Source organism: Staurois parvus, unplaced genomic scaffold (assembly GCF_062004578.1).
Source record: "Staurois parvus isolate SC_StPar_1 unplaced genomic scaffold, SC_StPar_1.0 ptg000327l, whole genome shotgun sequence".
Lineage (NCBI taxonomy): Eukaryota > Metazoa > Chordata > Amphibia > Anura > Ranidae > Staurois > Staurois parvus.
Genome location: NW_028318123.1, coordinates 5,886,339 through 5,902,428, shown reverse-complemented (window position 1 = coordinate 5,902,428; position 16,090 = coordinate 5,886,339). Strand labels below are relative to the sequence as shown.

At 45.4% G+C, this 16,090-nt stretch overlaps 1 protein-coding gene across 4 annotated transcripts in view; it reads left to right on the top strand.

Moving 5' to 3' along the window:
* SH3KBP1 (SH3 domain containing kinase binding protein 1) overlaps positions 1 to 16,090 on the top strand; it is a 544,697-nt gene that overhangs the window by 265,503 nt on the left and 263,104 nt on the right. For all 4 annotated transcript variants that reach the window (XM_089683906.1, XM_089683908.1, XM_089683904.1 and 1 more), the window contains exon 5: positions 14,710 to 14,836. In XM_089683906.1, the coding sequence (XP_089540032.1) occupies positions 14,710 to 14,836 (127 nt within the window). The remainder of the gene's footprint in view (positions 1 to 14,709; positions 14,837 to 16,090) is intronic.

Below are 16,090 nucleotides of genomic sequence, written 5' to 3'. Positions count from 1 at the left end.
CAATCTTTGTACAGCCAACCTGCAGCATATTCTCAATGTGTGTGGTCTGTGTTAGGATCACGGGCGGGAACAGTGCCCACTGTGCGATCACTCACTGTACACAGTGATTCAAGTTAGCAGGGGCTGCCTGTCCTCTCTGCATCTGCCCAATGCAGTTTTTGGTGCACCCCATCTCCCCTCCCATTTTTAATTGTTGGTTGCTAGAAGCTGGCTACCACCTGTCGGCCAGTGTCCTAGCAATCTGTGAAGCACTTCTGTTGCAAAAGAACAGCTTTGCCTCCTTGCTCCCACACTCTGCCATGCTGCAGCACTGTATGTGAAGGCAGTACCCTGATCTATTTGGTTGACGAATGTATATTATGAAGGTCTATTTGATGTGAATGATAGACTCTCTTGTGATCACTGGGGACACTGATGTGGTTGTAGGGGAAGCTGATGTGGTCGTGGGGACTCAATGTGGTTGAGAAGACTCTGTTGTGATTGTGGGAGCCTTGGATGTAAACTTGCTCTTGATGCAAAGTTGGTTAACTTGTCACTACCTTGCTTGCTAATTTGGTAATAACTATTTTGTAAAGTTCTTCCTTAAAGGAGATGTATGAGGTTTATAAAAATAAAATAAAGTAACTACATACCTCAGTGCTGCAGCATTGGTGTGATGCTGCAGCTGTCTCATATCGGTTCTAAGCCTGAAAACTGAACAGTCACGTGACAGCCCTAAGCCCAGGAACTGAAAAATTTCATGCCAGCTGATCGCTCAGTTCTCAGTCTGGTTGTAGCGGAGAGTGGTGACTGTCAGTCACTGCTTTCTGCTCTTCCCTTCCAGCGCTCTTTAAACTGTCAGGCTGGAGAGGTGGTGGGCACAGCTGGCTTGAGCTCTCAGCTGCATGCTGAGAGCCAGAGCCAGCTGTTAGTTAGGAGTCTAGATGGATCTTTACAATATTGTCTGGATCCTTCCGGAGCCTGGAGTAGCTCTGCCAGGTCAGCTGACACTAGGTAATAAACCACTATACGCTTACTCTGGGTCACAGGAGAGCACTCCAGTGACCCACAGGAAAAAGTATGGCCATAAAAGCTTTAGCCATACTTCTCTTTTAAAGTCGGGATCTCTCTAGAGCCTGGCTCAGCTCAGCCCACTGTTGGCTGAATACGGGACACAGGAGTGCAGAACTAAGTGCACTCCTGTAACCCACAGGAGAAGTAGGGTCAAAAGAGCTTTTGCCCTACTTCTTTAAATAAAGCTTTCCACTCACATGATCCTGTGGAGCTGTAAAAACAAAGTGAGGAACTAAACCCTGCTCTAGTCTACTGGGAAATCCATTTACACTCACCTGCGACTTTATTAGGTACACCTGTACAATTGCTTTGTAACACAAATTGCTAATTAGCCAATCACATGGTAGCAACTCAATGCATTCAGGCATCTAGGCATGGTGAAGATGACTTGATGAAGTTCAAACCGAGCATCAGAACAGGGGATTTAAGTGACGTTTAACATGGCATGGTCCATTGTTGGTGTCAGACGGGCTCGTCTGAGTGTTTAAAAAACTGCTGATTTACTGGAATTTTTACGCACAAGCATCTCCAGGGTTTATAGAGAATGGTCCAAAAAAGAGAACATTTCGAGTGAGCGGCAGTTGTATGGATGAAAATGCCTGGTTGATGTCAGAGGAGAATGGGCAGACTGGTTCGAGATGATAAAGGCAACAGTAACTCATGTCAATATGGACCAAAGTCTCTAAGGAATGTTTCCAACACTTTGTTGAATATATGCAATGAAGAATTGAGGCAGTTCTGAAGGCAAAAGGGGGTCCAACCCAGTAGTAGCAAGGTGTACCTAATAAAGTGGGCGGTGAGTGTATATGGGGTTCCATTTTACTCTGTAGATAACAGCTTTGCTTAAAGAAAGTTATTGTACTAAAAAAAAATCTTCATAGCACATAACTATATTTCTGATGACTACACTGTATAATAGGTATACCTACTTATATTTACAAAGTGTAATCTATCTACAAAAATAACCTGAAATTATTTTTCTGCAAGGAAATGTGACCTAAATATGTGTACAGCTGTATTCATATGTATAACAACATGTGCCACTCCACCTACACATGAGTCACTGATGTTTCCGTTATCAGTTTTGATGTGAGAGTAATAATGATAGCTCAGATTTGATTATTAGCCCACACATATGTATTTGACAGCATGTGTTTATGTCAGTTTTTTTAGCTGTTATACGATAGGAAATATAAATAAAATCGTATGTTTTACTATATTGACTTTTAGATTTAAAAGTTCTCCAACAGATATTTTAAGATTGCATTGGTAGAGCCAGTGTTTCTTGGGAATATAGTATCCATGACTTAGCTGCTCCCTGTTGCGTTGGTCATTCATATTACATTTGCACATTTGGAAGATACTGCTACTTTGTCGGGGTAGTACAATATCGGTATTACAATATCGGTTTCTTTCTCTTCTTCTCCTCTTCACATTTTTGAATTTGTATCTGTTGGGGGGGAAATAAGTACAATGGATCTTCCTGTCACTGTACAGGAACATAGGTGACAGACAATTCATATACAGTATTTGAACATGAATAACGTCGGCCCATATTTACTGCCAAAACCATCGGCAGGCTTGGCAAATGACATAGTTAATAATTGGCAGACTCCCGGTGCAGGCCTGAAAATAGTTTCCTTGGGCGCAGGTCTTGTATGCTAGTTTTCTATATAACATATACAGGGTTATTTACTAAAATTGGAGAGTGCATAATATGGTGCAACTCTGCATGGAAACTAATCAATTTCCAATTTTTATTGTCAAAACTTGATTGAACAAGCTCATGTTAGAAGCTGATTGGCTACCATACATAACTGCACCAGATTCTGAGTGCACCCGTTTTAGTAAATCTCCCCCATAGTGTGTTAGTGTATAGTAACCTCTAACAATCAACTAGTATCCACATTACAATAGTCTACCCACTCCAAGCTTCCGCTCAGTTACTATTGACTAATTGCATTTAGTGTTGTTTTATGAGAAATATTTTAATTTTAGCATCAGCTAATGAGGCTAACAATAGTAAGTTCGACTTTTAACTTTTTTGAAATTAGGTAAAGCATACAGTATTTATGATAAAAATATATCATATATATTCATTTCTAAATTGTATTTCAATTATTAATAGCCTTCTCCTAATCTGACCAACCATAAACTGTCAGGGCAGGAGCCGAGGAACGGACAGGCAGGCCTAACAATGTAACGCACTGGCTGAAGACAACCACCACCCACAGACCGAAGTCCCTCAGGGCGCGGAGTCTAAGTCCCAGGCTGCCCTTCACCAGGGCCCCTGATGGTGGGGATGGACTTGACGCAGCCAGGAACCAGGTCGCGGCCCCCGAGACACCTCAGCTGCGGTAATGGCCGCCGCCAATGGCGTGTAGCTGGTGGAAGAAACAAAAGAGTAGTCAGACAAGCCGGGGTCAACAACAACAGGACAAAACAGTACAGGACAGCAGACGAGAATCACAGGTCACAAGCCAGGTTCAGCAACAGAGGGTCAGATCAAAGGAGAATACAAAGAATAGTCAAGTCACAAGCCGAATCAGAATACCAGGAGAGTCACGAGAGTCAGAACAGAGTAATAGTAACACAAAGACACAAGACACAAGTGCAAAGAGCATGTGCGGGCCACAGGCTTATATGTCATCAGCCACGCCCCTCTGGAGGGTGGACCTCAGAGACCTGAAGGCATAAAAAGGATTCCCATCATGCACAGCAGAATCCAAGATGGACGCCAGCACATGGAGTAACATAACCTCAGGGAAAAGGTAGGACCTTGACAGTACCTCCTCCTCAAGGGCCCCTCCCCCTCCGCGGCTCAACAAAAGGTTTCTGAGGAAAGCGGGTATGAAAAGCGCGGAGGAGGGCAGGAGCATGGACATCCACGGAAGGAACCCAGGAACGCTCCTCAGGACCATAACCGCGCCAATGAACCAGGAACTGTAATCGACCGCGCACCAATCGAGAGTCCAGGATCCGGCTCACCTCATACTCCTCATGACTGTCAACCCGGACAGGACGGGGCCGAGGCAGAGAGGTAGTGAAGCGATTGCAGATCAGAGGTTTCAACAGGGAAACATGAAAGATATTGGAGATCCGCATCCCAGACGGAAGGGCAAGGGCATAGGCCACCGGATTCACTTTGCGGAGAATGCGGAAAGGACCGACAAAACGGGGAGCTAGTTTAGGTGTGGGCACCCGAAGATTGAGGTTGCGAGTAGACAACCACACCCGATCGCCGACCTGGTATGAAGGAGCGGGCAACCGTCTGCGATCAGCTTGGAACTTTTGGCGCTGAGCTGAGTCCCTCAAGGCCCTCTGGATCTGCCCCCACGAAGAACGCAGGGCAGCAAGATGGTTTTCCACCGCCGGAATGTCCCGTGGTGAGAACCTCTCAGGTAATACTGCGGGTTGGAACCCATAGTTGGCCATGAAGGGCGACATCCCGGAGGAGGAGTTGACCGCCGAGTTCTCTGCCCAAACTCTGCCCAAGGCAGGAGATCGGCCCAATCGTCCTGATGGTCTGAAATATAACATCGAAGGAATTGTTCTAAGGCCTGATTGGAACGCTCCGCAGCCCCATTGGACTGCGGGTGGTAGGCTGAGGAAAAGGAGAGACTAATACCCAACTGGGAGCAGAAGGCGCGCCAGAATCTGGACACGAACTGACTCCCGCGGTCCGAGACAATCACCTTAGGCAACCCATGCAGGCGAAAAATCTCCCTGGAAAAGACCGTGGCCAGTTCTTGCGCTGTTGGTAATTTCCAGAGTGGAATGCAATGGCACATCTTGGAAAACCGATCGACGATCATGAGGATGACCGTATGACCCCGAGACACCGGGAGGTCTACAATAAAGTCCATACCTAGGTGTGACCAAGGACGCTCCCCATTGGGAATGGGTTGCAGAAGACCCAAAGGGAGATGCCGTGGAGACTTATTCTGGGCACAGATCGAACATGCCGCTACATAAGAGGCAATGTCGGCACGGAGGGTTGGCCACCAGAATAAGCGAGAGACGACCCAACACAGCTGGTTCTTCCCCGGATGCCCGGCAGTTTTGGCGTTCTGGTAGGTACGCAGCAGGCGGGTGCGCAATCCCTCAGCTACAAAACATCTACCCTCCGGCTTCCCGGGGGGAGCATCAGATTGAGCCGCCAAAATCTGCTCCCCAAGAGGAGAGGTCAGACTGGTGCGAATGGCAGCCAGGATCTGATCTGGAGGAATAACTGAGATTGGCTCAGAGTCTTCCCTGGACAACTCAGAGTATTGCCGTGATAACGCATCAGCCCTGACATTCTTGGAACCAGGCAAATATGAAACCACATAGTTGAAGCGTGACAAGAACAGAGCCCATCTGGCCTGGCGGGGTGTCAATCTTTTGGCCTCCGAAAGATAAGTCAGGTTCTTATGATCGGTAAGAATGAGGACCGGAACCGCGGAGCCCTCGAGCAGGTGCCTCCATTCCTTGAGAGCCAGAATGATTGCCAACAACTCCCTATCTCCAATCTGGTAGTTGCACTCTGCAGAGGAAAGCTTCCTGGAGTAGAACCCACAGGGAAGTAGGGGTCCATCGGGTGACCGACGTTGAGACAGGAGAGCGCCTACTCCCGTCTCGGATGCATCAACCTCAAGGACGAAGGGCAATCCAGGATTGGGATGAGACAGTATCGGAGCCAACGCGAAGGCGGATTTCAGAGCCTCGAACGCTACGATGGCCTCGGGTGGCCACTCGTGAGGATTACTGCCCTTCTTGGTTAGGTCTGAGAGAGGCTTTGCCAGCGTGGAGAAGTTCCGGATGAACTTCCGATAGTAGTTGGCAAAACCCAAAAAGCCCTGAATGGGCCGAAGACCATTGGGACGAGGCCACTGCAGAACCGCCGAAACCTTCTGAGGGTCCATGGAGAATCCCTCCGCAGAAATGATGTAGCCTAAAAAGGCAACTTGGGATCGATGGAATTCGCACTTCTCAAGTTTACAAAAAAGTTCGTTCTCACGTAATCGTTGCAGCACCTGCTTGACATCCTGGATATGGGACTCCATGGACGCAGAGTAAACCAGGATGTCATCCAAGTAAACTACCATGCACTGCTGCAGCAAGTCACAAAGGACATCATTTATGAATTCCTGAAAAACTGCGGGCGCGTTACACAACCCGAAGGGCATCACCAGGTATTCGTAGTGACCGGTTCTGGTGCTAAATGCGGTCTTCCACTCATCCCCCTGTTTGATCCGTACGAGGTGGTACGCCGCCCTAAGGTCAAGTTTGGTAAAGACTGTTGCCCCCTTAAGGTGGTCGAACAACTCAGTAATCAAGGGAATCGGGTAGGCATTCTTAGTGGTGATTCGATTAAGACCCCTATAATCGATGCAAGGCCTCAATTCACCACCCTTCTTCTTTACAAAGAAAAAACCCGCTCCTGCTGGGGAAGTAGACTTACGAATGTGCCCCCGGGAAAGCGCATCCGCAACGTACTCCTCCATGGCCTTATTCTCCGCAACCGAGAGAGGATACACCCTGCCACGCGGAGGAGTGGCACCGGGTTGCAAGGATATGGCGCAGTCGTAAGGACGATGAGCAGGTAAGGCACCAGCGCGTACCTTATCAAACACGTCCTGGTACTCCCCATAATCAGAGGGCAACGCAGAGTCCGAGGAGGCACACAACACCTTAACCGGACCACGGATGCACCCAGCCTCACACTGTGGAGACCACGAGAGAATCTCGGCTGTTTGCCAATTGAAGGTTGGATTGTGCATCTGGAGCCAGGGATACCCCAAAACCACCGAATAGTGCGGAGAAGAAATCACCTGGAAACAGGCCAACTCCCTGTGAACAGCCCCAATAGCTACTTCCACTGGCACAGTCTCGTGGGTAACCTGCGGTGGTTGCAGGGGCCTGCCATCTATCGCCTCGAGAACCAATGGGGTAATTCGAGCCTGCAGGGGAATGGAGTGCTGGGCAGCAAACGAGCTGTCCATAAACAACCCGCTGGCCCCAGAATCTACCAACGCCTGGGCCGTCACCGAGCCCTCCGCCCAAGAGAGGACAACGGTGATCAGTGGCTTATCTCTGCGGAACGCCGGGGACGAGGAGACTCCACCCAAGATCTGTCCCCGACAGGATCTCAGGTGCGAGCGTTTCCCGGACGGACCGGACAGGACTGCCGAAAGTGCCCACCAAGACCACAGTACAGGCAGCGACCCTCCCGACGCCGAGCGGCCCGCTCCCCCTCGGAAAGGCGAGCAAACCCCAGCTGCATGGGCTCACCACCAGACAATCCATCCCCAGGAGGCGTGGGAGGAGAGGGAGGAACGGGTGGGACAGAAAACGCAGGTGCCAGTTGATTGGAAGGCCTCCGCAGGCGTTCCTTGAGTGAAGGCCTCTCCCTGAGCCTGGTGTCAATCAGGATCAGGAAAGAGATGAGCTCCTCCAACACCACAGGCAGTTCCTTAGCTGCAATCTCGTCCTTCAGTGTGTCAGAAAGACCATGGGAAAACGCAGCCACCAGAGCCTCATTGTTCCAACCGACCTCTGCCGCCAGGGTACGAAACTCTATGGCGTACTCGGCCACAGTCCGTGAACCCTGATGCATGGTCATGAGCAGCTTGGCCGCCGAGGCGGAACGAGCCGGTACATCGAATACCCTACGGAAGGCATCGACAAAACCGGAAAAATCTTGAATAACCGGGTCGTTCCTCTCCCATAAGGGATTTGCCCAGGCCAAGGCCTTGTCTGCGAGTAGTGAAATTAGGAACCCAACCTTTGACCTCTCAGACGGGAAGGCGTGGGGTATTAATTCAAAATAAATACCCACCTGGTTGAGGAACCCACGACACTGACTCGGCTCACCCCCAAAGCGCTGTGGAAGAGGGGCAGGGCCAGTCATACCTCTGGGTGCCGCTGATGCAGCCACCGAGGTGGTGGACGCAATAGGCGGAGAAGCAGCGGGAGAGACCACCGGAGTGACTACCGGCCTAATAGCACCAGGAGCAAGGTGTGCAGTGCATGCAAGCAGAGTTTGCAACGCCTGAGCGAACTGATCCAACAGGTGATCCTGTTGATCGAGTCTGGCGACTAGCGTTGGGAGCGAAGGCGTGCCTGCACCGTCAGGGTTCATGGCACTTGTGTAATGTCAGGGCAGGAGCCGAGGAACGGACAGGCAGGCCTAACAATGTAACGCACTGGCTGACGACAACCACCACCCACAGACCGGAGTCCCTCAGGGCACGGAGTCTAAGTCCCAGGCTGCCCTTCACCAGGGCCCCTGATGGTGGGGATGGACTTGACGCAGCCAGGAACCAGGTCGCGGCCCCCGAGACACCTCAGCTGCGGTAATGGCCGCCGCCAATGGCGTGTAGCTGGTGGAAGAAACAAAAGAGTAGTCAGACAAGCCGGGGTCAACAACAACAGGACAAAACAGTACAGGACAGCAGACGAGAATCACAGGTCACAAGCCGGGTTCAGCAACAGAGGGTCAGATCAAAGGAGAATACAAAGAATAGTCAAGTCACAAGCCGAATCAGAATACCAGGAGAGTCACGAGAGTCAGAACAGAGTAATAGTAACACAAAGACACAAGACACAAGTGCAAAGAGCATGTGCGGGCCACAGGCTTATATGTCATCAGCCACGCCCCTCTGGGGGGTGGACCTCAGAGACCTGAAGGCATAAAAAGGATTCCCATCATGCACAGCAGAATCCAAGATGGACGCCAGCACATGGAGTAACATAACCTCAGGGAAAAGGTAGGACCTTGACATAAACTAAGCTGATCATGTATTATACAATCTTATTGTACAATTTTCATTTCTAATTACCTTAAATGATAAGTTCACCTTTTAACAAAAAATAACAAATGCACATTCGTTTTCTGGTAAAAAAAATGTGTATTTATTATTTTTTGTCGCCCCACAAACGCCTATAATGCATTTGAGTGGTGTTACCGCTCCGCAAACACCCCGCAACCGCGTCGCAACCGCACCGCAAACGCCGGCCGGGCATTTGCGGAGCGGCACCATAGACGAGAATAGGAGGCTTCAAAGCCTCCTGACTCGACCAGAGGCGTCTGTTTTGCCGCGACGCAATGCGACGCAAACGCTCCTGTTAGAACAGCACCATGTGCTGTAATGTGCAGAATTGGCAGAGGCGTTTGGGAAGTGGTAAAAACGCTTCCCAAACGCCTCTCTGCCGCCTGCACACAAGGCTAATGTGAACGTAGCCTAAGACTCAATGAACTACCAAGGTGCTGTCGAGCGCCGTGGTAGTTCATTGATAGCTTCAAGCCGACCTCCGCAAAGGCTGCTGGGACTTGTAGCTTTCCTTTTCACCGAACACTTTTTTAAAAATTGTGACAGCTAGCAGGGAGGAGAAGCTAGCTGTCACAACATGGATGGGGGGGGGGGGAGGTACAGGGACCGCTTCGTTTGTAACATCTTGAATATGGGTGTAACAGGTAACATGTTACTAAAGGTGAACTTATCCTTTAAAGATTGTAATATGAGGTCAGACCTAAACAACACTTTCAAGTTGTATCCAATTAGGCAGGCTCTTGCACTGCATAGCTGAAGGTAAATCTAAAAGAAAATTTGCGCAGAAATTGTACAAGAAAATTGATTAATGTATAGTCAGCTTTATTTTGTGAAGATATATATATATATTTACTTGAATTCTATGATACATATTCACTATGCCCTGTGAGTAGGCACTGCTGTGTCATACATTCCACAGAGCCTTCCTTTTGAACAATAGAGGTGCAGAGGCATTTCAGGAGGTGGGGTCAGTAGAGGAATTACTGATTGTAGGTAGCAATGTACCATGGTATATGTAGTCCTTGGAAATTTAATGTAAAGAGTAGAGGAGAATAGGAAGTCTTTGCTCTGTTTCAAATGCCATTTTATGCATTGACATACCTCCATAGACCCAATTTTCCAGACAGTATGGTCACCTGCTGACTTGGCACTATCCACAGGCAGCTTAACTATACAAGTAAACACATTGAATCCAATGCATTTTTACGATAGATAATTGTAGTGCAGAGAAATTTTTTTAGTGTTTTGAAATGTGAGAAGACAATTTTCCTAAACCCTGTCTTTGAAAAGAACTGACACTGATTGAGGGAACTGAAGAAACATGGAGAGTCTAGCGAGGACTGAACTATCACTAAAAAAGGAGGGAAGGACAGAGGGAGATATCAAATCACATAAGTAAACAAGTTCTGGTGTCCCTAAAGCACTACTAGATGTAATCAAACATCAAAACAATAGTAACCTGATGCAGTTCATTACAAGACAAAAAAAAATACAAACAGGTGGGATAGAATCGGCTGATAAGGTAGTGGGCATTGAAGCCATGCTCTTTATGACAGGTGACTGCTGCTGACTGGCAGTGTGGAGAAGGGTTAACAGCAGTGACAACCTGATAATCCTCTTCTTCTAATGTGGAAGCATGCAGCTCTATAGTCCTAGTCACTGCACAAGGTTACAAAACTGCAGCATTAGCATTGTTTTCCTTTTAAAGGAAGTACATTTTACTTGCAGGATTACCAAGCACAAGCATGTACAAGGGGAACTGGTTATTTTAAATATGAAATGTTAATGTATAACAGATGCTGCATAACACATGGTTTTGGACTGTATAGTGTGCAAAGATGCATGTTTTTCTATACATTTTTGTAACACACAGCATATCTAGAGCTACCAGTATTTTGAAATGCATACTTTTGTCTGACTGTAGATTTGTACTATAGAGTACTTTTCATCAAGAGTTGTCACAGTCTTTCTACTCTGCAGTTTATATTGTTTGTGGGTACAAGGCGCTATAACGTAACTTTTTTTTTGTAGAAAAAATATTGGTTTCTGGTGACCAAATAATAAATTGAAGCAGCAGTTCTATTCATTGGTGGGCCTATATTACTAAAGTATTACATGAACTGAAATTAAGTAACCTTTTCTCCCTTTTATACAGCCAATCATATGTAGCAGAGTTTAAAAGTTGCTCTTGCACGTTTGGACCTTTGAAGTAAACACGGGTTCACTTTAGTATATCTAAACCCAAGAATAAAACTGAACTGTTTTGCAGTTTACTAATCCTTAGATGTGGTGGCTGTATTTTATTTCTTCCTCCAGGATATTTTTCTTTTATGTTCACTTGATATTCCTGTGAGTGATACACTTCTCGGTCCTTTTAGTCTACACTTCTTTCTGCATTGCATATACAGTATGAGGATATCTGAAATCTAAGTCTTAACACATTATGTTTTAGATTAGTCCTAACTGTATCTAGGAGGACATCTCAAGTCCTAACACATGTCCTATCCTAGACCAGGGGTCTCCAAACGTTTTTAGCAAAGGGCCAATTTACTGTCCTTTAGACTTTAGGGGAGCTAGACTTGGGTCAGTGGGAGTAGAAAATGCCCCAGCATCCATAAACAATGCCTCAGTTTTGGTGATTATTGGGAGTAATAAAATTGCATAACACCTGTGGGCAATAGGAAGAGGAATAGTGCCCCATCATTGATGGTGGTGAGAGGAACGGTGCCCCATCATTGGTATAAGTGGAAGGAACAATGCCCCATCATTGGTATTAATGAGAGAAATAGTGCCCAATTGTTGGTATTAGTGAGAGGAATAGGGCCCTGTCATTGGTATCAGTGGGAGGAACAGTGCACCATCTTTGGTGTCAGTGGGAGGAGGAATAGTGCCCCATCATTGGTTTCAATGAAAGGACTAGTGTCCCATTTTTGGTATCAGTGGGAGGAACAGTGCTTCATTGTTGGTGTAAGTGGAATGAATTATCTCCATTGTTGCTTTTAATGGGAGTAATAGTGCCCCAAGGGCCAGATAAAGGCAAGAAAAGTGCCGCAATTTGGAGATCACTGTCCTAGACAAACAATGCATACATGCATTATATGGAGTGAGTGTTGTCACCCTCCATAGATGCAGTACATGGAGTGAACGTTGTAACCCTAGCACACTAAAGCGTGTTACTGGCAGGATCCCCAGGTGAAAATAAAGGAAAAATGGTCTGAATAAAAATGAAACTAATGGAGACAGCTCATCTATGGACTAATGATCTGAAAAATATTACATTTTCGTTTTGGACTTAGGATATCCTTTAAGAAGGTAAAACAGCATTAGCCTACAAGGACATCTTTGTGGCTGGTAGTTTCATAACAGAGTTGCTTTAAATTGGCTGATCTATTAACAGGTTAATTTTATACAGAGGGTTTGGATATACTTTGATGTACACTTTACTAAACTAAGCCTTAATAATTGGGGCATTTCTCTGTATTAAATAAAATAATGAATAGCTGGCAAGCAGTGATTTGCAGCTGCAAATTCTGCAATAGCTCTGTCATTTAACAGCATTGCCACGATATTCTTATATTGATGTACAGTATCTCATAGAAGTGAGTACACCCCTCACATTTTTGTAAATATTTTATTATATCTTTTCATGTGACAACATGAAATTTTACATATATATATATATATATAATTATACTAGAAATTATACTTTGCTACAATGTAAAGCAGTGAGTGTACAGCTTGTATAACAGTGTAAATGTTCTGTCCCCTCAAAATAACTCAACACACAGCCACACATTAGTCTAAACCGCTGGCAACAGAAGTGAGTACACCTCTAAGTGAAAATGTCCACATTGGGCCCAATTAGCTATTTTCCCTCCCCGGTGTCATATGACTCGTTAGTGTTACAAGGTCTCAGGTGTGAATGGGGAGCAGATGTGTTAAATTTTGGTGTTATCGCTCTCACACTGTCTTGCTGGTCACTGGAAGTTCAACATGGCACCTCATGGCAAAGAACTCTCTGAAGATCTGAAATAAAGAATTGTTGCTCTACATAAAGATGGCCTAGACTATAAGAAGATTGCCAAGACCCTGATATTGAGCTGCAGCATGGTGGCCAAGACCATACAGCAGTTTAACAGGACAGGTTCCACTCAGAACAGGCCTCGCCATGGTCGACCAAAGAAGTTGAGTGTATGTGTTCAGCGTCATATCCAGAGATTGTCTTTGGGAAATAGACATATGAGTGCTGCCAGCATTGCTGCAGAGGTTGAAGGGGTGGGGGTCAGCCTGTCAGTGCTCAGACTATACGCCGCACACTGCATCAAATTAGTCTGCATGGATTACTGGAACCACAGTCAAGCATGGTGGTGGGAGTGTTTTGGTCTGGGGTTGCATGAGTGCTGCTGGCACTGGGGAGCTACAGTTCATTGAGGGAACCATGAATGCCAACATGTACTGTGAAATACTGAAGCAGAGCATAATCCCCTCCCTTCAGAGATTGGGCCGCAGGGCAGAATTCCAGCATGATAACGACCCCAAACACACCTCCAACACAACCACTGCCTTGCTAAAGAAGTTGAGGGTAAAGGTGATGGACTGGCCAAGCATCTCTTCAGACCTAAACCCTATTGAGCATCTGTGGGACATCCTCAAACAGAAGGTGGAGGAGTGCAAGGTCTCTAACATCTACCAGCTCTTTGATGTCGTCATGGAGGAGTGGAAGAGGACTCCAGTGGCAACCTGTGAAGCTCTGGTGAACTCCATGCCCAAGAGGGTTAAAGAAGTGCTGGAAAATAATGGTGACCACACAAAAGATTGACACTTTGTGCCCAATTTGGACATTTTCACTTAGGGGTGTACTCTCTTTTGTTGCCAGCGGTTTAATCATTAATGGCTGTGTGTTGAGTTATTTTGAGGGGACAGCACATTTACACTATTATAAAAGCTGTACACTCACTACTTTATATTGTAGCAAAGTGTAATTTCTTTAGTGTTGTCACATGAATAGATATAATAAAATATTTACAAAAATGTGAGGGGTGTACTCACTTCTGTGAGATACTGTAGTTTTTTCACCCTGTAGGTTTTTGTTCTCCTTTGCCTATAACCAACAGGATATTTTAGGGCCTGTGTCATTGAACTTGTGTCCATGGCATCAGTTTGATATTAGCTGAGATACTTCTTGGTTAATTCAGTAGATATTAACAGGTGCATTTGACATTTCCATAGACTTGTATGGTAAGGCAAAACCCATCTGAATCAATCAAAAGCACACTGACAAAGGTCCTTATATGTAGGCTCTATATCTATACACCTGAGCATTTCTCAGGGAAGATTTTGTCCTATACATTGGTTCTGTATACAACTAATATCTTTGATTGTAAATGACAGCTCTCGTACACTGCTCTACATACATTGCATTATTTAGCTTATTCCTATGCTTTAACCATTACGTGCGCACATCCCTGATACTTGTCCTCATATATTTTTGCTATTAACCTGTTTTCCCCGGTATAGGTATGTGACTCTTTTAAGGGCAAATACTGTATTTGTGCGTTTGTTTTTAGAATGCAAGTTTCTAATATTCCTATTTCAATTGCACTTTCTAAGCTGACTATGCTTATTAAACTGCACCTAATATCTGCTGAGATGTCAGTCTGAGACTCATGAAACTTGCAGCCTGCACTGTGTGATGGCCCTGGAAACGTTTGAATTGAGTCCTATGGCTTCATCTAACCAAAGCATCAACTAATACAAATCAAACATGCACTTGAAAGGGAGTAGTAAATAATTATTTAGGTATTCCTCTTACTCATTTACTTTTTATATTTTTTGTGTGCAGGTGGAAGAAGGCTGGTGGGAGGGAGTTCTCAATGGAAAGACTGGAATGTTCCCTTCCAATTTTATTAAGGAAATTGGGTCCGAAACAGAAATTGGGGGAAATTTTGAAGATCATCAGATAAAGCAAGGTAAGACAATTTTGTTAGATGTGCACTAAAACATTTCAGATATTAATATGAAAATATACGAGTAAAGAAATTGCATTGCACATTTATATTAATAGCTTTTTATACTGGAAAACCTTAAATCACCAGTACATTCTGTACTTGAAAGACTATCAAGACTAGTGATTTATGGCACCCATTCATGCAGCTCCATCCTTTTGTCAGTAAAAAAATGTTTATCCTTTTTTCCCTTTCCCACATACTTTCCCTAATCCCACATTTCACTATATTCTGACCCAAAAATCATCTGTGTTGGCCTTGCCTGTGCAGTAAATTCCCATAGACTTCTGTGAGACCATCTCTGGCATTTGGACATAGCCCCATAGAAGTATTTTCTTGGTGGAATCTTTTGGATTTTTACATTTTTCTCCCTTCACTACAGACTATGGCTAAATATTGCAAGATGCTTTCATGTGACACAAATAGGCTAGGTTCTCATCAATTCACTGCTGTGCGTTGATGTGTATTTTTTCTGCATGTTAATATGTTTTGCATTCTGACAGCCCATTCACTTGAAAAGGCTGCCCAATGCACCAAGAAAGTGCACATACTTTTTTTTTTTTTTTTTTAATTGTCGCGCACAACAAGGCATGGTAATACGTTAGCGCACAGATGCGAACAGAGTCTTACTGTTTTACTTCCACAGCAATCTGTTTGGAGGGTTTTTAGTATAACAGAATTGGTCAGCTGGGGTTTTTCATGGAAGGCTAAGGGAAGTCCAAAGTTAAGGTTTATCAGGTTGGTGGGGAGGTCTGGTTTGTCTGGTCATTTGTTCTGATGTGATGTGAGACACACCAGCAACATAATAGTCCTATTTATCACTTTGTTGAGATTGCCTTATTTCAGTAATTGGTTATCATGCGTTTAAGACCACATCAAGTTTTTGACTGTAGCTACAAGTAGGAAAGCTGCGAGATATTGTGATGTAAGCCATGCACCATCATTGAAAGTAATCCAGGTGAGTAGTTGGGTTCTTGAATTTTCTGAGAATATGGAGGTGTCACCTATATTAGGTTGGTCTGAGAAAAGCAGAAGCCTCTTGCCAGCAATTCTATTGATTAGGTGGTATTTTATTTGTACCACAGGCTCACAGGTTTTTTACTTAAAGCAGTTGTAAACCCTTCCATTTACAGTGAAGTGCCTGGCCTGAGGTGATACACATAGATTAAACATATCCTCCTACATAAGTTGTACCTGTTTATCTACAGTCTTCCCTTC